The sequence below is a fragment of the Chiloscyllium punctatum genome, chromosome 11 (genome assembly GCF_047496795.1).
Source record: "Chiloscyllium punctatum isolate Juve2018m chromosome 11, sChiPun1.3, whole genome shotgun sequence".
Taxonomy (NCBI): domain Eukaryota; kingdom Metazoa; phylum Chordata; class Chondrichthyes; order Orectolobiformes; family Hemiscylliidae; genus Chiloscyllium; species Chiloscyllium punctatum.
The window spans coordinates 113,149,959-113,177,700 of NC_092749.1; the positions used below are offsets into that span (position 1 = coordinate 113,149,959).

Genomic DNA, 27,742 nt, shown 5'->3' on the forward strand with positions numbered 1-27,742 from the left:
TCCACACACACACAAATCCACACACACACAAATCCACACACACACAAATCCACACACACACACACAAACACAAATCCACACACACACAAATCCACACACACACAAATCCACATACACAAATCCACACACACACAAATCCACAAACACACACACACAAACACAAATCCACACACACACACACAAATCCACACACACACACACAAATCCACACACACACACACACAAATCCACACACACACACAAACCCACACACACACAAACCCACACACACACAAAACCACACACACACAAATCCACACACACACACAAATCCACACACACACACAAATCCACACACACACACACACAAATCCACACACACATACACAAATCCACACACACATACACAAATCCACACACACATACACAAATCCACACACACATACACAAATCCACACACACACACACACACACACACACACAAATCCACACACACACACACACAAATCCACACACACACACACACAAATCCACACACACACACACACAAATCCACACACACACAAATCCACACACACACAAATCCACACACACACAAATCCACACACACACAAATCCACACACACACAAATCTGCACACACAAATCCACACACACACACATCCACATACACACATATCCACACATATCCACACACACACATATCCACACACACACATATCCACACACACACATATCCACACACACACATATCCACACACACACATATCCACACACACACACAAATCATACACAAAAACACAAATCCACACACACACACACACAAATCCACGCACACAAATCCACACACACACAAATCCACACACACACAAATCCACACACACACAAATCCACACACACACAAATCCACACACACACAAATCCACACACACACATCCACACACACACACAAATCCAACACACACACAAATCCACACACACACACACAAGTCCACACACACAAACACACAGACCCGCACACACAAATCCAGACAAACACACACAAATCCATACACACACACACTCAAATCAACACACACACTCAAAGCAACACACACTCAAAGCAACACACATAAATCCACACACAAACACAAATCCACACACACAGAAATCTCCCCCCACACACAAATTAACACACACACACACAAATCCACACACACATATAAAACACACTCACCCACACAAACACACAAATCCACACACACTCATACAAATCCACATACCAACAAATCCACACACACACACTCAAATCCATACACAAATCCACGCACACACACACACACACAAACCCACACACACACACACACACACAAATCCACACACTCACACAAATCTACATTCACACAAATCTGCACACACACACTCAAATCCACACACAAATCCACACACACACACACACACACAAACCCACACACACACATCAACACACACAAATCCAGACACACACACATATCCACACACACACACACAAATCCCCCCACACATATATCCACACACAAACCCACACACACACATATCCACACAAACACACACAAATCCACACACACACAAATCCACACACATACACACAAATCCACGCACAAATACATAAACATATCCACACACACACACACAAATCCACAAACCCACGCACACACAAATCCACGCACACACAAATCCACGCACACACAAATCCACGCACACACAAATCCACGCACACACAAATCCACGCACACACACACACATATCCACACACACAAATCCACCCACACACACACACACAAATCCACCCACACACACACATCCCTACATAAACACACAAACACACAAATCCACACACACACACACAAATCCACACACACACACACAAATCCACACACACACACAAATCCACACACACACAAATCCACACACACACAAATCCACAATTCCACACAGACATATCCACAAATCCACACACATATCCACAAATCCACACACACACATATCCACATATCCACACACACACATATCCACACAGACAATCCGCACAAACACACAAACACACAAATCCACACACCCCCCACACACACATACATATCCCCACACACACACACAAATCCACATACACACACACACAAATCCACCCACACACAAACCTACACACACACACAAATCCACACACACAGACAAACCCACACAAACACACAAACCCACACACAAATCCACAAACACAAATCCAGACACATACACAAATTCACACACACACACAAATCCACACACATAAATCCACACACATACACACATATCCATACACACACATATCCACACACACACATATCCACACACACACACACAAATCCACACACACACACAAATCCACACACACATCCACACACACACACAAATCCATACACACACACACACAATTCCACACACACATATCCACAAATCCACACACACACACACACATGTCCACACACACACATATCCACACACGCACACACATATCCACATATCCACACACACACACATATCCACACAGACAATCCGCACAAACACACAAACACACAAATCCACATTCACACACACAAATCCACACACCCCCCACACACACACACATATCCCCACACACACACACAAATCCACATACACACACACACACAAATCCACCCACACACAAACCTACACACACACACAAACCCAGACACAAATCCACAAACACAAATCCAGACACACACACAAATTCACACACACACACAAATCCACACACATAAATCCACACACACACACACACACACATATATCCACACACACATATATCCACACACACATATATCCACACACACATATATCCACACACACATATATCCACACACACACACAAATCCACACACACAAAGCCACACACACACAAATCCACACACACACACAAATCCACACCCACAAAGCCACACACACACACAAATCCACGCACACACAAATCCACACACATCCACACATATCCACACATACACATATCCACACAGACATACATATCCACACACACACATATCCACACACACAAACACACATATCCACACACACAAACACACATATCCACACACACAAACACACATATCCACACACACAAACACACATCCACACACACACATCCACACATACACATCCACACATACACATCCACACATACACACACATATCCACACACACAAATATCCACACACACACACACACAAATCCACACACACACAGACAAATCCACACACACAGAAAAACCCACACACACACAGACAAACCCACACACACACATCCACAAACACAAATCCAGACACACACACAAATCTACACACACACAAATCTACACACACACAAATCTACACACACACAAATGCACACACACACAAATCACATACACAAATATCCACACACACAAATATCCACACACACATATATCCACACACACATATATCCACACACACATATATCCACACACACATATATCCACACACATACACAAACCCACAAATCCACACACACTCACACAAAGCCACACACACACAAATCCACACACATATCCACACACACACACAAATCCACACACAGAAAGCCACACACACACATATCCACACACACATATACACGCACACACATATACACGCACACACATATACACGCACACACACAAATCCACATATACACACACTCAAATCCACACACACAAATCTACACACAAATACATAAATACATGCGCAGACACACTCAAATCCACACACACAAACACATCCACACACACAAACACATCCACACACACACACACAAACACATCCACACACACACACAAACACATCCACACACACACACAAATCCAAACACACAAATCCACGCACACAGATACGCACACAGATACACGCACTCACACACACACACATGCACACACACAAATCCACACACACACACACACAAATCCGCACACACACACACACAAATCCGCACACACACAAATCCGCACACACACACAAATCCGCACACACACACAAATCCGCACACACACACACACAAATCCGCACACACACACACACACAGCAATCCACACACACAAATCCGCGCACACACATATCCACACACACACAAATCCGCAAACACACATCCACACACCCAAACAGACATCCATATGCACACACACAAATCCACACCCACACGCACATCCACATACACACACAAATCCACCCACACACACACACAAATCCACCCACACACACACACACAAATCCACCCACACACACACACAAATCCACCCCTCCACATATGCAAATCCACACACACAAATCCACAAACACACATCCACACACCCACACAGAAATCCATACACACAAACACACAGGAATCCATACACACACACAAACAGAAATCCATACACACACACACACACACAGAAGTCCATACACACACAAATCCACACACACATCCACACACAAACATCCACACACACACACAAATCCACACCCATACACATCCACACACACACACACAAATCCACACACACACTGCAATCCCCCCCACACACACAAATCCACACACACAAATCCACCCACACACACACACAAATCCACCCACCCACAAACACACAGCAATCCACCCCCCCACACACACAATCCACATACACACACAAATCCACCCCCCCACACACAAATCCACCCACCCACCCAAATCCACACACACACACAGCAATCCACCCCCCCACACACAAATCCACCCACACACACACAAATCCACCCCCCCACACACACACAAATTCACACACACACAGCAATCCACACCCCACACACACAATTCCACACACACACATCCACACACAAATCCACAAACACACATCCACACACACATCCACATACACATCCACACACACATCCACACACACATCCACACACACATCCACACACACATCCACACACACATCCACACACACATCCACACACACATCCACACACACAAATCAATACAAATCTACACCCACACACACATCCACATACACACACACAAATCCACCCACACACACAAAAAATCCACACACACACAGCAATCCACCCCCCACACACACACAGCAATCCACACACACAAACACACAAATCCACACACACAAACACAAACAAATCCACAAACACACACACAAATCCACATACAAATCCACAAACACACAAATCCACACACACAACCACACAAATCCACACACACAAATCCACACACACACAAATCCACACACACATAAATCCACACACCCACACAAACACACCCACATCCACACACACACATCTACACACACAGAAATCCATACACACACACAGACACAAATCCACACACACATCCACACATGCACAAAAATCAACACAAATCCACATCCACATACACACACAAATCCTCACCCATACACACACAGCAATCCACACACACAAATCCACCCACAGACACACACACAAATCCACCCACACACACACACACGTCCACCCACACACAGCAATCCACACACACACAAATTCACACACACACACAAATCCACACACACACACAAATCCACACACACACACAGCAATCCACACACACACACAGCAATCCACACACACACTGAGCAATCCACACACACAAAGCAACCCTGCCACAAGTGCGCGCACACATACACAGCGCAACACACACACAGAGCAACCCAAACACATTAACACACACATGCATACACAAAGCGCAACCCACACACACCCGCGCACATACACAGAGCCACCCACACAGAGCAACCCATACACAGAGCAACCCACACACACAGAGCAACCCCCACAGACACACACAGAGCAACCACCCCACACACACAGAGCCACCTCCCCACCACACACAGACACACACAGAGAAACCCCCCACACACACATACAGAGCAACCCGCCCACACACACACACAGCCACCTCCCCCCCCTACACACACAGAGCCACCTCCCCCCCACACACAGAGGACAGCAACACCCCCCAACACAAAGACCAACCCCTCTCACACTCACAAAGGAGCCCTCCCCACACAAAACAACCTCCCAACACACTCACAGCACCCCCCCCCACACACACACGGAGCAATCCTGCCACACACACAGCCACCTCCCCCCACACACAGAGCTACCTACCCCCACACACAGAGCAACACTTCCCCCCGCACACAGAGCAACCCACCCCCCACACAGAGCCACCTCCCCCCACAGACATAGAGCAGAGCAACGCCCCAACACACTCAGAGCAACCCCCCCACACACACACAGAGCCACCTTCCCCCTCACACACAGACACACACACAGACCAACCCCCCTCCCACAGACACACAGAGCCATCCCCTCCACACACACACAGAGCCACCTCCCCCCACACACACAGCAACCCCTCTCCACAGACACAGAGCAGAGCAACACCCCCAAACACAAAGAGCAACCACTCACACACACACAGTGCAGCCCTCCCCACACAAAGCAACCCCCCAACACACTCAGAGCAACCCCTCCCACACACACAGAAAGAGCACCCCCCCACACACACACACAGAGCCACCTCCCCCTCACACACAGACCAACCCCCACCACAGACACACAGAGCCATCTCCCTCCACACACACACACACACACACAAAGCAACACCCCCGTCACACACACAGAGCAACACCCCCGTCACACACACAGAGCCACCTCCCTCCTCACACACACACACACAAAGCAACACCCCCGTCACACACACAGAGCAACACTCCCCCCACACACACAGCCACCTCCCTCCTCACAAATACACACACACACACACACACACACAGAGCAACACCCCCGTCACACACACAGAGCCACCTCCCTCCTCACACACACACACACACAAAGCAACACCCCCGTCACACACACAGAGCAACACCCCCGCCACACACACAGAGCAACACCCCCGCCACACACACAGAGCAACACTCCCCCCACACACACAGCCACCTCCCTCCTCACAAATACACACACACACACACACACAAAGCAACACCCCCGCCACAGACACAGAGAGCCACCTCCCTCCTCACACACAGACACACACACTGCACAACCCGCCCACATACACAGAGCAACACACCCCCACACAGACACACACACAGAGCAACCCTCCCCCAACACACAGAGCAATCCCCCTCCACACACACACACACACAGAGCCACCTCCCCCCCACACACAGAGACACACAAAGAGCAACACCCCCCCAGGCAGAGAGCAACACCCCCCCCACACACACAGAAACCCTCTCACACACACACAGTACAATCACCCCCTACACACAAAGCACACCCCACACACACACAAAGCACCCTCCCCCACACACAAGCAGAGCAACCCCCCCACACACACGCACAGCAACACACCACACACACACGCATCCCCCATACACAGGGTAATCCCCCTCCCCCATATACACAGATCAACCCCCCACACACAAACAGCAAGCCCCCCCCCACACACACAGCAACTCCGCCCTACACACAGCCCCACACACACAGCAACCCCCCCAAACACAAACACAGCACCCCCCCACACACACAGCAACACTCCACCCCCACACACACAGCAACACTCCCTCACACACAGCAACACTCCTCCACACACACAGCAACACTCCACCCCCACACACACAGCAACACTCCACCCCCACACACACAGCAACACTCCCTCACACACAGCAACACTCCTCCACACACACAGCAACACTGCCCCTCCTCACACAGCAACACTCCCCCCCACACACACAGCAACACTCCCTCACACACAGCAACACTCCTCCACACACACAGCAACACTGCCCCTCCTCACACAGCAACACTCCCCCCCACACACACAGCAACACTCCCTCACACACAGCAACACTCCTCCACACACACAGCAACACTGCCCCTCCTCACACAGCAACACTGCCCCTCCTCACACAGCAACACCACCCCCCCAATACACAGCAACACTCCCCCCACACACACAGCAACACTCCCCCCACACACACACATCAACACCCCCACACACACAGCAACACCCCAGACACACAGCAACACTGCCCCCCACACACACAGCAACACTTCCCCCCAACACACACAGCAACACTCGCCCCCACACACACACAGCAACCCCCCTACACACACACAGCAACCCCACCCCACACACACGCACACAGCAACTCCCCACACACACAGCATACCCCACATGCAGGCACACAGCAAACCCCCCTACACACACACAGCAACCACCCCCCCACACACACAGCAAACCCCCTACACACACACAGCAACCACACCCCACACACAAAGCAACCCCCACACACGCACAGCCCCCCACATACAGCAACCCCCCCCACACACACACAACAACCCCCCACATAAACACACACAGCAACCCCACCCCACACACACAGCAACACTCCCCCCCACACACACAGCAACACTCCCCCCCACAAACACACAGCAACCCCCCTAAACACACACAGCAACCACACACACACACAGCAACTCCCCACACACGCAGCAAACCCACACACACACACAGCAACCACCCCCCCACACACACAGCATCCACACCCCACACACACAGCAACACTCCACCCCCACACACACAGCAACACTCCCCCCACACACACAGCAACACTGCCCCCACACACACAGCAACACTGCCCCCACACACACACACATCAACACCCCCACACACACAGCAACACCCCAGACACACAGCAACACTGCCCCCCACACACACAGCAACACTTCCCCCCCACACACACAGCAACACTCCACCCCACACACACACAGCAACCCCCCTACACACACACAGCAACCACACCCCACACACACGCACACAGCAACTCCCCACACACACAGCAACCCCACACGCAGGCACACAGCAAACCCCCCTACACACACTCAGCAACCAACCCCCCACACACACAGCAAACCCCCTACACACACAGCAACCACACCCCACACACAAAGCAACCCCACACACACACAGCCCCCCACATACAGCAACCCCCCCACACACACACAACCCCCCACATAAACACACACAGCAACCCCACCCCACACACACAGCAACACTCCCCCCCACACACACAGCAACACTCCCCCCCACAAACACACAGCAACCCCCCTAAACACACACAGCAACTCCCCACACACACACAGCAAACCCATACACACACAGCAACCACCCCCCCCACACACAGCAACCCCCCTACACACATAGCCCCCCACATACAGCAACCCCCCATTTACACACAGCAACCCCCCCACACACACACAGCAACCGCCCCATACACTCACACAGCAACCTCCCACCCCACGCTGTAAACCTCCCCACACATGCACAGCAACCCCCCCTCACACGCACAGTACCCCCCCGACACCCACAGCAACCCCCACACCCACAGCAACACTCCCCCACACCCATAGCAACCCCCCACACCAACACCCCCCCCACACACAGTAACACCCTCCCCACACACATACAGCAACACCCCAGCATCCGCACACACAGAGCAACCCCCCCTACACAGACAGAACAACCCCCTGCACACACAGCAACCCCCCACACACAGCATCACTCCCACACACACAGCATCACCCCCCCACACACACAACAACCCCCCACATAAACACACACAGCAACCCCATCCCACACACACACACAGAACCCCCACACACACACTGCAACCCCTCCCACACATAGCAGCCACCCCACACACACACAGCAACCCCCCCACACACACAGTATCCTCCACACACAGCAACACTCCCCCCACACACAGCAACACTCCCCCCACACACACAGCAACACTCCCCCCCCACACACAGCAACACCCCCCCACACACACACAGCAACACCCCCCCACACACACACAGCAACACGCCCCCACACACACACAGCAACACGCCCCCACACACACACAGCAACATTCCCCACACATAGCAACACTTTCCCCCACACACACAGCAACACTCCGCCCCCCCCACACACAGCAACACCCCAGACACACACAGTAACACTTCCCTCCCACACACACAGCAACACTCCCCCCCCCACACACACAGCAACACTCCCCCCCACACACACGCAGCAACCCCCCCACACACACAGCAACCACACCCCACACACACGCAGCAACCCCCCTACACACACACAGCAACCACACCCCACACACACGCACATAGCAACTCCCATGCACACAGCAACCCCACACACAGACACACAGCAAACCCCCTACACACACACAGCAACCCCACCCCCCCCACACACACACAGCAGCCCCCTACACACACAGCAACCACACCTCACACACAAAGCAACCCCCCACACATACAGTCCCCCACATACAGCAACCCCCACACACACACAGCAGCCCCCCACACACACAACAACCGCCCCCCACACACACAGCAACCCCCCCACACACACAGCAACCTCCCCATACACTCACACAGCAACCTCCCACCACACACACAGTAAACCTCCCCACACATGCACAGTAACCCCCCCCACACACGCACAGTACCCCCCCAACACCCACAGCAACCCCCACACCCATAGCAACACTCCCCCACACCCACAGCAACCCCCCACATCAACACCCCCCCACACACACAGTAACACCCCAGCATCCGCACACACAGAGCAACCCCCCCTACACAGACAGAACAACCCCCTGCACACACAGCAACCCCCCACATACAGCATCACTCCCACACACACAGCATCACCCCCACACACACAACAACCCCCCACATAAACACACACAGCAACCCCACCCCACACACACAGAACTCCCCCACACACACAGCAACCCCCCACACACACAGCAACCCCCACACACACACAGCAGCCCACCCCACACAGCATCTCCCCCCACACACACACAGCATCCCCCCCCCACACACACAGCATCCCCCAAACACACACACACACAGCATCCCCCCCACACACAGCATCCCCCCCACACACAGCATCTCCCCCCCAGACACACACACAGCAGCCCCCCCACACACAGAGCAACCCCCACACACACAGACACAGCAACACCCCCCCACACACACAGAGCAACACCCCCCCAACACACACACAGCAACCCACATATACACAGGTAACACCCCCTCCATACACACACAGAGCAATCCACATAGACACATCCATACACAGAGCAACCACACACACACACACACGACAACCCCCACACACGCAGCAATCCACATACACACACAGGGCAACCCACACATCACACACTACACACAGCAACCCATACACACATATAGCAACCCAGACACACACACACACAGGGCAACCCACACATCACACACCACACACAGCAACCCATACACACATATAGCAATCCACATATGCACACACACCCACACAGAGCACTCCACACACACCACACATGACAACACACAGAACAACCCACACACATCACAACACACACATACAGCAACCTACATACACACACCACACAGCAACCCACCCATACAGAGCAACACACACACACAGAGCAACCCACACATCACACACCACACACAGCAACCCGTTCAGACATATAGCAACCCACATATACACACACACACACACACAGAGCACCCCGCACACAGACCACTCCACACATGACAACACACATACAGCAACCCACACACATAGAACACCCCTCGCCAGCCCCTCCCTCCCACATAGCAACACTGCCACAAGCGCGCATGCACACAGAACATACACATACAGCAACCTACACACACACCGCAACCCATACAACGCATACAACCACACCCCCCACACACAGCAGCCCATTCACACATACACACACACACACAGCAACCATCCTCCCCCCTCCACACACACAGTGCAAACCCCACATACACCGCAATCCACATACACACAGAGCAACCCACACACACACACCGCAATTCACATACACACAGAGCAACCCACACACATCGCAATCCACACATACACACACACAACAATCCACACACACACATACAGCAATCCACACACACACACAGCAATCCACACACACACACACACACACACACACACAGCAATCCACACACACACACACACAGCAATCCACACACACACACAGAGCAATCCACACACACACACACACACAGAGCAATCCACACACACACACACACAGAGCAATCCACACACACACACACACACAGAGCAATCCACACACACACACACAGAGCAATCCACACACACAGAGCAATCCACACACACACAGAGCAATCCACACACACACAGCAATCCACACACACAGCAATCCACACACACACACACACACAGCAATCCACACACACACACACACACCAATCCACACACACACACACACACAGCAATCCACACACACACACACACACACCAATCCACACACACACACACACACACACAGCAATCCACACACACACACAGCAATCCACACACACACACACAGCAATCCACACACACACACACACAGCAATCCACACACACACACACAGCAATCCACACACACACACACACACAGCAATCCACACACACACACACACAGCAATCCACACACACACACACACAGCAATCCACACACACACACACACAGCAATCCACACACACACACACACACCAATCCACACACACACACACACACACAGTAATCCACACACACAAACAGCAATCCACACACACACACACACACAGCAATCCACACACACACACACACAGCAATCCACACACACACACACACACACACCAATCCACACACACACACACACACCAATCCACACACACACACACACACACACACAGCAATCCACACACACACACAGCAATCCACACACACACACACAGCAATCCACACACACACACACAGCAATCCACACACACACACACAGCAATCCACACACACACACACACAGCAATCCACACACACACAGCAATCCACACACACACACACAGCAATCCACACACACACACACACACACAGCAATACACACACACACACACAGCAATCCACACACACACACAGCAATCCACACACACACACACACAGCAATCCACACACACACACAGCAATCCACACACACACAGCAATCCACACACACACAGCAATCCACACACACACAGCAATCCACACACACACACACACACACACAGCAATCCACACACACACAGCAATCCACACACATACACAATCCACACACACACACACACAGCAATCCACACACACACACACACACACACAGCAATCCACACACACACACACACACACACAGCAATCCACACACACACACACACACACACAGCAATCGACACACACACACACACACACACACACAGCAATCCACACACACACACACACAGCAATCGACACACACACACACACACACACACACAGCAATCCACACACACACACACACACAGCAATCCACACACACACACACACACACACAGCAATCCACACACACACACACACACACACTTACAGCAATCCACATACACACACACACAGCAATCCACACACACACACACACAGCAATCCACACACACACACACACAGCAATCCACACACACACACACACACACACTTACAGCAATCCACACACACACACAGCAATCGACACACACACACACACAGCAATCGACACACACACACACACAGCAATCCACACACACACACACACACACAGCAATCCACACACACACACACACACACAGCAATCCACACACACACAGAGCAATCCACACACACACACACAGAGCAATCCACACACACACACACACACACACACACACACACACAGCAATCCACACACACACAGCAATCCACACACACACAGCAATCCACACACACACAGCAATCCACACACACACACACACACAGCAATCCACACACATACACACAGCAATCCACACACACACACACACAGCAATCCACACACACACACACACTGCAATCCACACACACACACACACTGCAATCCACACACACACACACACTGCAATCCACACACACACACACACTGCAATCCACACACACACACACACTGCAATCCACACACACACACACTGCAATCCACACACACACACAGCAATCCACACACACACACAGCAATCCACACACACACACAGCAATCCACACACACACAGCAATCCCCACACACACAGCAATCCCCACACACACAGCAATCCATACACACACAGCAATCCACACACACAGCAATCCACACACACAGCAATCCACACACACACACACACACAGCAATCCACACACACACACCCACAGCAATCCACACACACACATACACACCAATCCACACACAGATCAACACACACAGCAACCCACACACACATGCATACACGCAGAGCAATCCACACACATACAAACACCCCTCGCCAGCCCGCCGCACACACACACACGCACCCACACACACACAGAGCAATCCACATACACCCACATACATACACAACCCAACACCCCCCACACACAGAGCAATCCCTCCCCACACACAGCAACCCCCCCACACACACCCCAACTCCCTCCCCACACACACACGCCCCAACTCCCCCCACACACACACCCCCACCCACCGTACACGCACCCACCCTCACATGCATATACATACAACACCACACACACCCCGATCACACACAGACATACACACACCTCACACACACACATCCTGCTCCCAAATTCACAGTCTCCCATGTACACACGCCCCTATTCAGTCACATGCCGACATCACTGAGTGTGTATGTGGGTGGCAGGTGTGTCAGTTTTGTTTGTGTGGGTTTTGTATGTGCCCAGCCACACAAACAAAACTATCACACCCATTACCCACATACACACTCAGTCACACATCTACACATAACCATTATATACACGTACACTCTCAAATCATTCTCGCACACATATAGATAAGTACTCAGGCATTCATGTCCCCACATCTACATCAACACACACACACACATATATATTCTCTCTCAGGAATTGAATGCTAACTTGCGTTTTCCTTCTACTGGAACCACAGGGAGTTTGAAATCAGAGCAAGGTGTAGTTTGGATCGAATATTCCAACTCCGCTCTCGTTAAACACTGTACTTCTGGGTTCCTATTTGTCTAATTTTATGTCAAAAGATGACTTTCCTCTCTGCAAGTGTATTCTAGACAATTCTATATGAACAGATTTTCAGTTTAGCTCTGATATAATGCAGATAGGAAATCGTTTTCCCACTATTGTTATTTCTGGCAGAATGAGTTATTAGGACTTATTTGTTGATTGAATTAATTGTTTCAAGATTCATTTCCTCAGAAAGCAAGTTTTGTGGCTAAACTGGCTAATCTATCACACGTGGCCCATTCAAGTTGTGATTAATTACGGTTTTAATATTCAAAATAACAGGTTAAAGTATTTTTTTAGTCTACCTCCCCAACTCCTGAGAATTTCACTCCCAAAAATCCCTTTCCTGCTCTGAATGTCTCACTCAATTTACAGTACTCCTCAACTAATGCTTAAAAAAGCCACAATTTCACACCTTCCCAAACAGAATTTATCTGGTCAAGCATATTCAGCTCCATCAGAAAGTTTACAAATGGATTTCAGAAGTTTCTTAAAAGTTCAGCAGCATAAAAGCAGATTGTAAAAGTAATGACTGAAAGACACTAATCCTGTAATGCAGCCTGAGTTTACTCAAGCACTTCAGAGACACTCTGCAGCATCTCGTTTCACTGGGGGGTGGGGGGGAGATACACACACATATGCCTGTGTATCTATACACACGTGCAAGTGTCTGTGCACACATTAGCAAATGTATGTATACAAGGCACAGTGGTTAGCACTGCTGCCTCACAGCGCCGGAGACCCGGGTTCAATTCCCGCCTCAGGCGACTGACTGTGTGGAGTTTGCACATTCTCCCCGTGTCTGCGTGGGTTTCCTCCGGGTGCTCCGGTTTCCTCCCACAGTCCAAAGATGTGCAGGTCAGGTGAATTGGCCATGCTAAATTGCCCGTAGTGTTAGGTAAGGGGTAGATGTAGGGGTATGGGTGGGTGCGCTTCGGCGGGGCGGTGTGGACTTGTTGGGCCGAAGGGCCTGTTTCCACACTGTAAGTAATCTAATCTAATCTAAACTAAAAAGTGTGTGTACACATATGTATGCATATGCACGCGCATGAGAATGTATACATGTTAGCAAGTGCATGAGTGTATATATACACATGTATCAAGTATGTGTACATGCAAGTGTGTGTGAGCAAGTGTTTTAGAAACTACTAAATTAAAAATTGAAATGTTACGTGAGCTGGTGAATTCATAACATATACATTTTATTTTCCTTAAAATTCATATAAAACATGTGAAACGTATCAGAGAGACCTCCTCCATCCACACAAGGTAAGTGTACTGGTTTCGATTGCACAGAGACAAACAGCCCACGCCATCCCTGATTCAATCATTCATGTCTGTTCTCTGATCTCAACAGGGACCGCTCTCTCACTGGGGGGCAACTCATCATTGCTCACGTGACTGGCTGCTGTGCAAGAGCCCTTTGCTTTCATAGTCAGGTTCCAATCTCACCCACCTATCTCATCAATGCCTCCTACACTCCTGCCTCACCTCCATAACCCCTCCCTCTCCACTCCTCCCTCACAACCACAACTCCTTCACTCCCCTTCACCTCTATGTTCCCTCCCCCTCCACTCCACACTCAGCTCCAGACCTCCCCCACGCTCCCTCACTTCCATAACCCATTCTCTCTCCCTCACCCCGAGACTCTCTCCCTCTCCACTCCCCCCTCACCTCTGCCCTTACATCTGTCCGTCTTCTTCCCCTCCTCCCCTCGCAACCCATCTGCCTCCCATCCCTCCCCCCACTCTAAGATCTAATGAGTGTTTCTCATTGTCAGATGACCAGTGTATTGGCCATTAGACCCAATGAGCTGTGAAGTTTGGGTATCAGAGTGTTATCAAACAGACGGGCAATTGTTTCGTCTCTTACCTGGTTCGCTGCTGTTATCACCACTGTGTGATGTGTGGCCCCCACTGGAGGGGCCAGGTGTGCCACCCGAATGTGTTGATGCAGTGTCATCGTGATCCCTGTTCCAGGTCTGAAGGAGGGAATGACACGGATAAGGGAAAATGAAAGCTGACAGCAAAACCTCCACATCACAATTTACCCCAGGCACACAAAGTATGTTTTCGGGTGACACCGCGTACAGACCTTCATGAGAATATTGAAATGGCACTGCCTCTGAGCAGTATTCATTCGTTCATAGGATGTGAGTGTCACAGGCTGGCCCAGCCCTGGTTTGATGCCCAGCCCTAACTGCCCCAGGACTGAGTGGCTCACTAGGCCATTTCAGAGGGCATGTAGAGTCAATCCCTAGTGACCTCAAGACCATATGAAGTAGAAACAGGAGTAAACCATTCACCCCCCCATTGCTGTGGGCCACATGTTGGTCAGGCTGCTTGAGCAGGGCAGATTTCCTTCGCTAAAAGGGGCATTAGTGAACCATGTGGACTTTCACAACAATCGACAGCGATTGGGCTCTTACTGAGACTAGTCTGAATATTTCAGATCAGAGTCCAGATTAGAGTGGTGCCGGAAAAGCACAGCAAGTCAGGCAGCATCCGAGGAGCAGGCAAATCAACGTTTTGGGCAAAAGCCCTTCATCAGGAATAGAGGCAGACAGCCTGAAGGTTGGAGAGATAAATGAGAGGGAAGAAAGTAGTATAGAGTACAATAGGTGAGTGGGGGTGGGGATGAAGGTGATAGGTCAAGGAGGAGGGTGGAGTGGATAGGTGGGAAGGGAGATAGGCAGGTCGGACAAGTCATGGGGACGGTGCTGAGCTGGAAGGTTGGAGCTGGAGTGAGGTGGGGGGAGGGGAAATGAGGAAACTGGGGAAGTCCACTTTGATGCCCTGGGGTTGAAGTGTTCCGAGGCGGAAGATGAGGCGTTCTTCCTCCAGGCGTCTGGTGGTGAGGGAGCGGCGGTGAAGGAGGCCCAGGACCTCCATGTCCTTGGCAGAGTGGGAGGGGGAGTTGAAATGTTGGGCCACAGGGTGGTGTGGTTGATTGGTGCGGGTGTCCCAGAGATGTTCCCTAAGGTGCTCTGTGAAGAGGCGTCCAGTCTCCCCATTATAGAGGAGACCGCATCGGGAGCAACGGATACAATAACTGATATTGGTGGATGTGCAAGTGAAACTTTGATGGATGTGGAAGGCTCCTTTGGGGCCTTGGATGGAGGTGAGGGAGGAGGTGTGGATGCAGGTTTTGCAATTCCTGCCGTGGCAGGGGAGGGTGCCAGGATGGGAGGGTGGGTTGTTGGGGGGCGTGGACCTGACCAGGTAGTCACGGAGGGAATGGTCTTTGCGGAAAGCGGAAATTGATGGGGAGGGAATATATATCCCTGGTGGTGGGGTCCATTTGGAGGTTGAGTTGAATGTCAGTTCCACCAGAGTTGGATTTGAGCCCGTACCCCCAGTGAGTTCGTAATGCTAGATTTCTGAATTCCTAGTCCAGTGGCTTTGTCACTGCACTAACCTCCTCCACCTCATGTATATGTCAGTTTGCCTTTGTGAATTTACACCAGCGTGTTCCTGATATCAGGGAACGCCAGTGAATATAGGTTCACATCAATACTGGAGGCTAAGGGGTCAAGGTCTCTGGGGAGAGAATGGGATTATGCTCCTTAGGTAAAGGATGAGCCATGATCATGCTGAATGGTGGAGCAGCTTGATGGGCTGAATGGTTTACTCATGCTCCTACAATTCTATGTTTTACACCACCATGGCTAAAGCAAAAGGCTTTCCAGCAGATGGTTATACAGGACAGTTCTGAGTCAGGTCTCTTCTCCATCCCTTCACAATTCAATCACTTTGGCAAAGGCAATCCACAATAGAAACTGAAAGCAAATATAAAATAACTACCATCTATCACAAAGAACATTTATGCATCGATAAAATATTGCTGCCTTTCACTTCATAGCAAACATGTCTTTACACGTCCCATTTATATTCTCACTCACACGTTTCTTAGATATCCATCTCCTTATTTACATTTAACTGCAATGGCAGCTTCTCGCCAAGCTTCTAATTGCATTTTCTGATAGTCTCCTTTTCTAACTCACTTTCATGCTGACAGACTCTGCTGTGTAGTACCTTGGGCTGTTTTCTATGTTGAAAGGTGCTCTATGAATGTTGTCATTGACCCATTGCTTATTTGACAGTCTAACTTTATCCCAACTCTTCCCCCAATTTCAGCCACAAGTGAAAAATTAATCTCAATCCTTTGTGCAATCTGATTCCTGAAACTGAGATTGAGGGGATTTGAGGAGTACACTTTTTACCCAGAACATGGTGGGGGTCTGGAATGCACGGCCAGGGAGGGAAGGGGAGGTGGGAAACCTCACAACCTTTAAAATGTACCTGCCTGAGCACTTGAAGTTTCATAACATCCAAATGCTGAGAAGTGGGACTAGTACAGATTTAATGGATTTATGGCAGTCCAAAGTCAATGGGCCAAACCGCCTCTTCTGTGGTGTATAATTTGATGATTCTCTGAATCCAAGGACCCATGAAATATCTGATTCAGCACGACAGTGACATCACATCAATATCACTCGCACTATCACCACGCAACAGCTTCACATCATTCTCCTTTAGTATCAGAAATGACTCCGAAGAAACAATAAAGAACGTGATTTTACTCTTTCATTTTCAACCAATCACAACATGCATTTTCAAACTGATTTTGCATTTAATAAGCATTTGACCTTAGAACAGACAAGAAGGTACAGATGCATTTTTACTAATATACATGTAGTCCCGAATTTATGAATGTCTGACTTATAAATGGGGGAGTGTATAAATGAGATCCCATATAGGATATACATATACTACATCATCAACTTACGAACATACCCAAGAACGCAACCTGTTTGTAACCTGATATTCACTCAGGCTAGTCCTGTTTAACTGTGGGATTTGCCCAGGCCATTTCAGAGAGTGGTTAAGGGATCAACCTTATTGCTGTGGGCCAGGGTTCACATGTAAACCAGACCTGGTAAGACTGGCAGATTTTCATACTTGAAAGAACTTGCCATGACAATCCAACCATTTCATGGCTGCCATGACTGATACGAGCTCTTTAATTCCATGCTTCATTTAATTAAATGAATACAAACACCCAGCTGATAGGCTGAGATTTGAAGTTGTGTCTCCAGACTAGATTAGTAGTCCAGCAACTGAGTTAGAGTGACTCAGATGTAACACTCATGATTGGTAAAAGATAGAGTTCTCAGACCTGTTCTGTCCTTAGAGAGAGATACAACTGGCACTGGTTTAACCTGAGGGTCACCATGCCTCAGGTGAGGGGAGAAGTTGAGAAGGAGAGTCCTTCACAAAATACCACTGGAGTTTACGTAGATTAAAAGCAGTTAAATGCCCGGTAAATTAATTCATTGGTCTTTTTACTTAATTAATTCCACTCGCCCACCCCGTGCCTGAACACACCCCGACTGCTTCCTCAAATTCAGTTCTATCAGAAGACTGTGATCAAAGTGATAAGAGATCGAATACACACATTCACAAATTCTAAATTGGAACTGGGAGATGTGCAGGAGTGACTTAATCTCCAGTTTTCCTGTGGGGAAGTGCCCTGTCATTGTTTGTGACAACTCCCAGATGAGTTGGTCAAGATTAAGTGCTCCCTGTGTGGGAGCAAATGATTCTTTTTCTGCAAACCTCAACTATTTGGGCAAAATAATAAAGCAGATTTCTCCAAAACAGCATATTACTTCTGTGTCCACAAGATAAAAGTTGATCTTTTGTTCTTTTTCCAAAATAATTAATGCCATGAGTTAAGTAATTACATCCACAAGTTGATGTTTTACACAGACACATGTAGTGAATTCGTGAGGCCTTAATATTTGAGCAGATATGTGTATAGTCCTACCACAATGACAGTAATGTTTAACCCATTGACTAGGGCAGTGAATTATTGCAAGAGGTTTGAGTACTGTGGGTACTAGATGCTGTAGCACTGTTTAAATTACATTCAAAGCTACATAAAAGGTTAATGGATTTGTTCAATTTAGGCACTTAAATAATGAGAGAGATGACTGGTTGAAAGACATGTGGTTGTCCTATAGTCTGAAGCTCTCCTTGAAACATGGCAGCATTGAAATTAAAGACCATGGGGAACTTGGCACCAATTGTTCAAAGTGGTGGCAACATGTCCATCCGGCGGCACCACTTTTCGAGTCTAAACATCTTAATGTGGAGGGGTGACAGAGAAAGAAGCAAATCCTGCATCCAGGTCCCAGTACAGCATGGCACATCCTGCCTCTGTGCCCACCCTCTGTGGATCGGCATTCAGCCTTCTGAGTCATGCAAAGATCACGCAGTAATTTACCCTTGATGCTGAGCAGAGGTTATTGCTGAACCGAGTGGCAGCCAACAGTTTTGGCAGTTTCTAGTGTGAAGTGGGCAATTTGGAATCCCATGATTTCATGGATATTATTACCTCTACTCCCTCACTCTAACCTGACTTGTCCCTAACCTTAAACTGACCGATGGAGATTTTGTTCTATTCGTTTATAGGATATGCATATCACATTTATTGCCCATCCCTAATTGCCCGGGGGTCAATTAAGAGTCAACCACATTGCCGTGGGTCTGGAGTCACATGTAGATCAGACCAGGTAAGGATGGCAGTTTCCTTCCCTAAAGGGCATTAGTGACCCAGATGGGGTTTTCCAACAATCAGCTACAGTTTCATGATCATCATTGGACACTTAATTCCGGATTTTTATTGGGATTCAAATTCCACCACCTGGCGTAGTGGGATTCACATCCGGGTCCCCATAACATCACCTTGGTCTATGGATTAATAGTCCGGCAGGGATACCATTAGGTCATCACCTCCTGGCTAAGGTTGTAGCAAGAAACAAAGTAACTCAGGAGAGAAGTGGAAGCAGATGCTGCAGCTCTCCAATCACGTGAGCTTCTTCCTGACACCGCTACTTAAACGTAATAGTTCCCTTCTGTCAGAAACAGTGAGGAACTGATGTGAATTGGGTGGGAGTGCCCAGCTGAAGAGACACTGCCCGATTGTTCCTTGCAACTCCACACATTGGCCTTCCCATGTGATGGAGAAGGGGAGTCAGAAAGCTGCCTGAAAGCAGTTCCGCCTGGTTACAGCTTTAATGTGGTACCAGTTACTGTGGCTTGCGTGCCAAGACAGCTTGGGAGCAGAACGATCTGATGCCTGCCAAGGTCCAGGGAGATGCAGCGTTTCTCTTTGTATGCGCAGACCTTGTGCAATGGATGGAGCCGGCTCCTTCATATCTCATGGAAAATCTCAGGCCTCACCAGCCTCTGGCTTTGCTCCTGAAGCTGTCCTCACCATGAGGGCCTGCCCCATCAACCACTTATCCAGACAGCTCCCAGACCTCATCCTGCCTCAAGTCAGCCCCTGGGTCCCAACCAGCCACCGGACTGAAGACTGGCAGCACCCAGGAATCTGAAGATATGTAAAAGTTTCCAGGCCTCAAAACGTTGGACAGTTCACACCCAGAGCGAAAAATCCAACTTTAAAGCCTGCACATCCTGGTTAGAAACAAGCTGAGAGATGTGGGATTCTTTACTGTGCAGGTTGAAGGCTCATGTGGCTTCGAGTAAAAAAACGTTTGTTAGTCTTGTTAAGAATAAAGGAGTGGACCATCCAAAAGAAAGATGAGGAGGAACTCCTTCACTCTGGGAGGCGGGGGGAACGAGTCTTTGGGATTCTCTCCTCCAACCAACTTTGGAAGCTCAACCTTTGAGCAGGATCAAGAGATTTCTGCATACTAATGCCATGAAGGGATAGGGAGATAGTGCAGAAACTTGGCATAGAGTGAGATGATAAGCCATGATCTGACTGAATCTGAGATTTAAATAATATAGATGAGGCCTTTCGGGTCATTGGGTCCATATTACCAAAATAACGCTAATGTCAGTGAATCATTGAAGCCTCACTTGGGCCAGATGGCCTCTTGATTCCTATCTCCTGTGCTCCTGTGAAATTGGCAAAAAGAAGCTAATGTTTCGCACATTTGATGAAAAGATTGAGTAAACTTCTGTGCCAAGCTTCTCACTGTGTTGACACGTTGACTGGACTTGACTGTTCTGACCTATGACTGGCACACAGGCTCATTAGCACAGTTCTGCGTATCACCAATATTTCAGACTAACCGAAAGGGTTAAATTGCGATTGCAGGGTTGCGCCGACTAATCTTGCATACCCTCAAGTAAAAGATTAAACAGTGAGCTGACTGTGCTGACTTGAGGTGATTAAAGGGGTTGGAAAAGTACACAGAAAAGAAATTAATTCATCAGGAGGAGAGGGGGAAGTGAGAATTCAGAATGAGGGGTTTCATCCACAAATTGGATCTGGGCTGTTTAAGTGTGGTGTCAGGGTGAACCTCTCCATTCAAAAGAGGACAGAAACCTGGAACTGACCCCCATTAAACTGTGGGGGTGGGGATGGAGAGGGAAAGTGGGGTGTCGATGAAACATTTCAGATCTGAAATTGACAGAGATTAGGTAGGCAAGGGCATTAACGATATGGAGCCAAGATGCAGGTTAGCCATGATCTCACTTATGGTCAAACATAGAGGAGGAGTGAGTATTCAGCCCCTCCAGCCTGAACCACCATTCAATAAGATTGTGGCTGATCTGCTCACTCCACGTTCCCACTTACTCCTGATTGACCTTTCACCCCCCTCGCTTGTCAAGTACCCATCTACCTCTGCCTTATCAATATTCAAAGACTCTGCTTCCATCATCTTTTGAGAGTTCCATAGGCACAGAGCAGGCCGTAAACAAAATAATTCTCCTCAGCTGTCTTAATTGAGTGATCCCTAGCTTTTAAACAGTGTCTGTTAGTTTGAGATTCTCCCATTAGAAAAAGCATCCACCCAGTCAAGTCCTCTCAGAATCTTATATGATTCAAACAAGTCAGCTCTGAGTCTCTGAAACTCCAATAGATACGAGCCCAGTCTCTCCTACCTTTCCTCCTCAGATAACCCACTCATTCCATGTATGACTCTAGTACACCTTCCCTGACCTACTCCAAAGCCCTTTGATATCCTTTCTTTAATAAGTCTCTGGGTGACCTCTTACTATTCCAGCGTTCCTTCTCCTGGCTAAAACAATATTCAAAAGCATTTTCTCTGTAGAAAGCAAGACCCAAAGAAATTACAATGGATAAACAATCTCCCTTTAACAAATAGGCTAAACAAACATGGAAAAGTTAAATGCAGTGAACGTGATACTCATTTAATTTTGATATGTCTATGCAGTGAGACTTTAATTTACACTTAGCTGATAAATGCTAAAATCAATCTGGTAGAAACCTTGGATGGGCTAAAAGCTGAAGAATTAGATGGGAAAGAGGTTTGCCACATGGCGAACCAGGACCATGTGGGTCACACACGGACTCAGCTCTTTGTCACTTCATGTGTAACAAAGGGACAGAGAGGAATTCTGCAAGCCTCATGGACTCAGCCCCATATCCAGTCACCCTGTGCTACTGAGTTTGAAACAGACATTGCTTGTTACCATTTGGTATGTTTCAATGTTACATCCACATAGGAAAGAAATTGGCTGCAAATTAAATTTTGGGAGGATGAAAAACACAATTACAACTCGCTCTTTGCTCAAATCTGGACTTAGTCACCAGAACAAAAAAAAACATCTAATCAGCTTTCAGGACAAGTGATTAAAATGCAGCAATAAGTTGTGGGTCATTCTAGGTAGGCCTTCATGTGTACAATGTAAACTATCCTACACAGAACTGCGGATTGCAAAGTTACCTTAAGGGGGAATAATCAAATTTTTTTTTTGCAAAACTCACCAAAAGATCTATAATGCGGACTGTGTCCCTTCTCTGTTAGGACTCTCAGATTCCCTGTCCTAGGCTGCAACGATTAAACAATTATTGTCCACTACAACCACAACATACTAACAAAGCCAGGAAGTTACTTTCTCATATAGATCGAATCATGTGTTCATTTGGATGATGCACAATTTATTATGCTGCGTTTTTGGACAAATCTAAGCTGTACTTCAAAACGAGTGATATTGTCATTCAATCCGAGGCTTACGCTATTGATTTGGAATACGATTTTTAAACAGTATCAAAGAGGAGGATTTGCAGCAATTCAAGAAAGCTCTCCCACTAAAAGACCACTTGGAAAGAAACTACTTCTCATTCGCCTCTTTCCATGAAGTGCACACTTTCCTTTAATAGAGCAGCAGCTAGAATTGCTAAGCCAACAAATGTTCCCTTTAAAGGAACATCATAATAACAACTTGCTTGCATGCACGGTATTTTAAAACACATGCATGACCTGCACGGTTTAAGACAGCCCACTGACCAGATACACTCTCTCCCCTACCTCAAACCCATCGAGCAGCTGAGTGCAAACTGCTCTGATTTCTGCTGATGCGAGATGCTAAAGCTCTAAGGAATAAATTCAAATTTTAAGCTAATGGAATGATAGTGTGCACACATGTGTGCTTAGCACCAATTTCCAGAAACCCCCCACTGGAATTGAACAAATACAACCCATTTAAAGCAGCGGAACTCAACGCACATCAGGATTTTTTAAAACAAAACTGTTGCTTATTTTCAGAAACTCAATCCTGAAGGGACCAGGAATCACTTCTGTTTTTCTCCTTTTCGTGTTGTGGGTTTTAATAGACACAAGTACAAAAGCCTATCAGCAAAAGATAAAACCGTTCCAAGCAGATTTCTATCCAGCCTGAAGTCTTTAAAAGGCCGACTCACTGAGAGAATCTATCTTGTCAGCTATCTGTTTCTTTTTTTTCCTGTGTGTGTTTGCCTGGGTGCTATCTTCACAGTTCCTGAGAGAGACGGGGAGTAGGGCAGTAAAAATACTGACCCAGGTTCAAACATAGTCATCCGCCTGCCCCAGGGATGGGTTCCCCCTGTGCTATGTCAAAATGGGAGAAGATCACAATTTTAGATACATCAAAGGCTGCTGCCACAGAGCACCAAGACAGATTTTACAATGGGGAGGTTTATTTTTGCTGAATTAAGAATCATATTCTTACATCTCATGGGATGTTTGATCAGTAAACACCATGTTCACTTTTTATTTCACAAGTGGCCAACAAACACACTCCAAAGGAACACCGCTAATTACATCATAAAGAATTAACAGGTGGCAAAAATACCGAGGAACAACTGGACACTGAAAGCAGTTGGAAAGAAGCTGCTTGCTGCAGTCTTCAGTGTGTGGAGGGTTAAAGTATTTATCGCCAGTTTGCACCATCGCAGGTTTTAAAAAGGGGATTTGTTTATTCAGAGCTCTGTACGAAGAATGGTACAGCACTCAGGGGACTGACAATACCAGACACAAAGCCCTGGTGCTTCAACATGTAAAAGGATGTTTTTTTATGTGCTACAAATCCCACTTGAAAATATAATTAGAAGGAGAAAATGGCAAACTATTGCATTAACTGTAATTGAACAAAAGACCAGCAAGGCATGTGGGAGGTTGCAGAGACCCAAGGGAGTTCCAGGATATATCAGATCCTAGAAGTGACATCTCCAGGGCACTCTCATTCCATTTATTCTGTCCCTTACTACTCTTGTTGATTGGCAATACAACTTGTAATTAATAGAAAAGCCGGGAATAATATGAGAAAATATGGGGAGACAGACTGGCCTCAGCAGCAGAGCTTTTATTAACCAGATTAAGTGTGTGACTTCAGAAAAAGGTTGCTTAGAGGAACTGTGCAATGATTCACTGGCAAGTATCTGCCACACAACTGGGCTGACATATTCACTATACCTTAATGAGCTGCTCCGATTTATTTGTCTCTTCCTACTCCTTTCCCCCTCCCCCTCCTCCTCTCTCTCTCTCTCTCTCTCTCTCCCCCCTACACTGGATGCAGGCTAATTCAATGCTTAATTGTTTAGTAAATTCAATTTTCCACGTTCTATTCTTCATCGCCTTCACTAAGGTTCTTAAATCTTCCACCACTGTGCCCGCCATGCAGTATTTGTGAAACTGAGCATACCTTTTTTTCATCACTATTTCTCTCCTCCACCGCTTAATTCACCATGAAAAGATTTTCCTCGCTGGAAATTCCTATTCCACCATGATCTGTGAGGCATTCCGATTCATTGCATTTTCATTGTGTTGGGACTTAGATGCTGGGCAGAAGCAAACCACCTCCCCCCCCCAACCCCACCCCTCCCCTAACTTTTCACACAGTTATCTCCACATTATAAAAGCGACCATGCAAGAATTGTTGCATTTCATCTCAGCTTATTACAATTTCCACTACAGTCACTCTTTAATGTGATCTCCAGAAATGGACAAAATGTTTGCAGCTCTTTTATATCGATGTAAAATGAGAGGTGGTTTCAACTGGAGCTTTCCCACAACAACATGATTTCCGGATTATCAGTTTCTCCCAAGAAGTAATTATAATTGGAGCGATAAATACTTAAAAGCCAGATTTCCACTCTCCCCTTGACGACCGTTTGTAGTCAAAGCAAGTTTATTAATATAATTCTAGGACAATGCAGTGCCAATGAATCAATGGTATTTTATTTTCGAAAAAAAAGAACATTTGTAACATTTCAGCAAACCTTTAGACCCTTTGAATAGAAAACAATAGACCTCATTCTGACACAGGCATAAATGGAAAGGGAAGAT

General features: G+C 48.1%; 1 protein-coding gene across 4 annotated transcripts in view; it reads right to left on the bottom strand.

The window, feature by feature from the left end:
• The window catches only part of LOC140483348 (homeobox protein Meis1), a 302,240-nt gene that overhangs the window by 249,197 nt on the left and 25,301 nt on the right, over positions 1–27,742 (bottom strand). For all 4 annotated transcript variants that reach the window (XM_072581546.1, XM_072581547.1, XM_072581548.1 and 1 more), the window contains exon 7: positions 17,005–17,113. In XM_072581546.1, the coding sequence (XP_072437647.1) occupies positions 17,005–17,113 (109 nt within the window). The remainder of the gene's footprint in view (positions 1–17,004; positions 17,114–27,742) is intronic.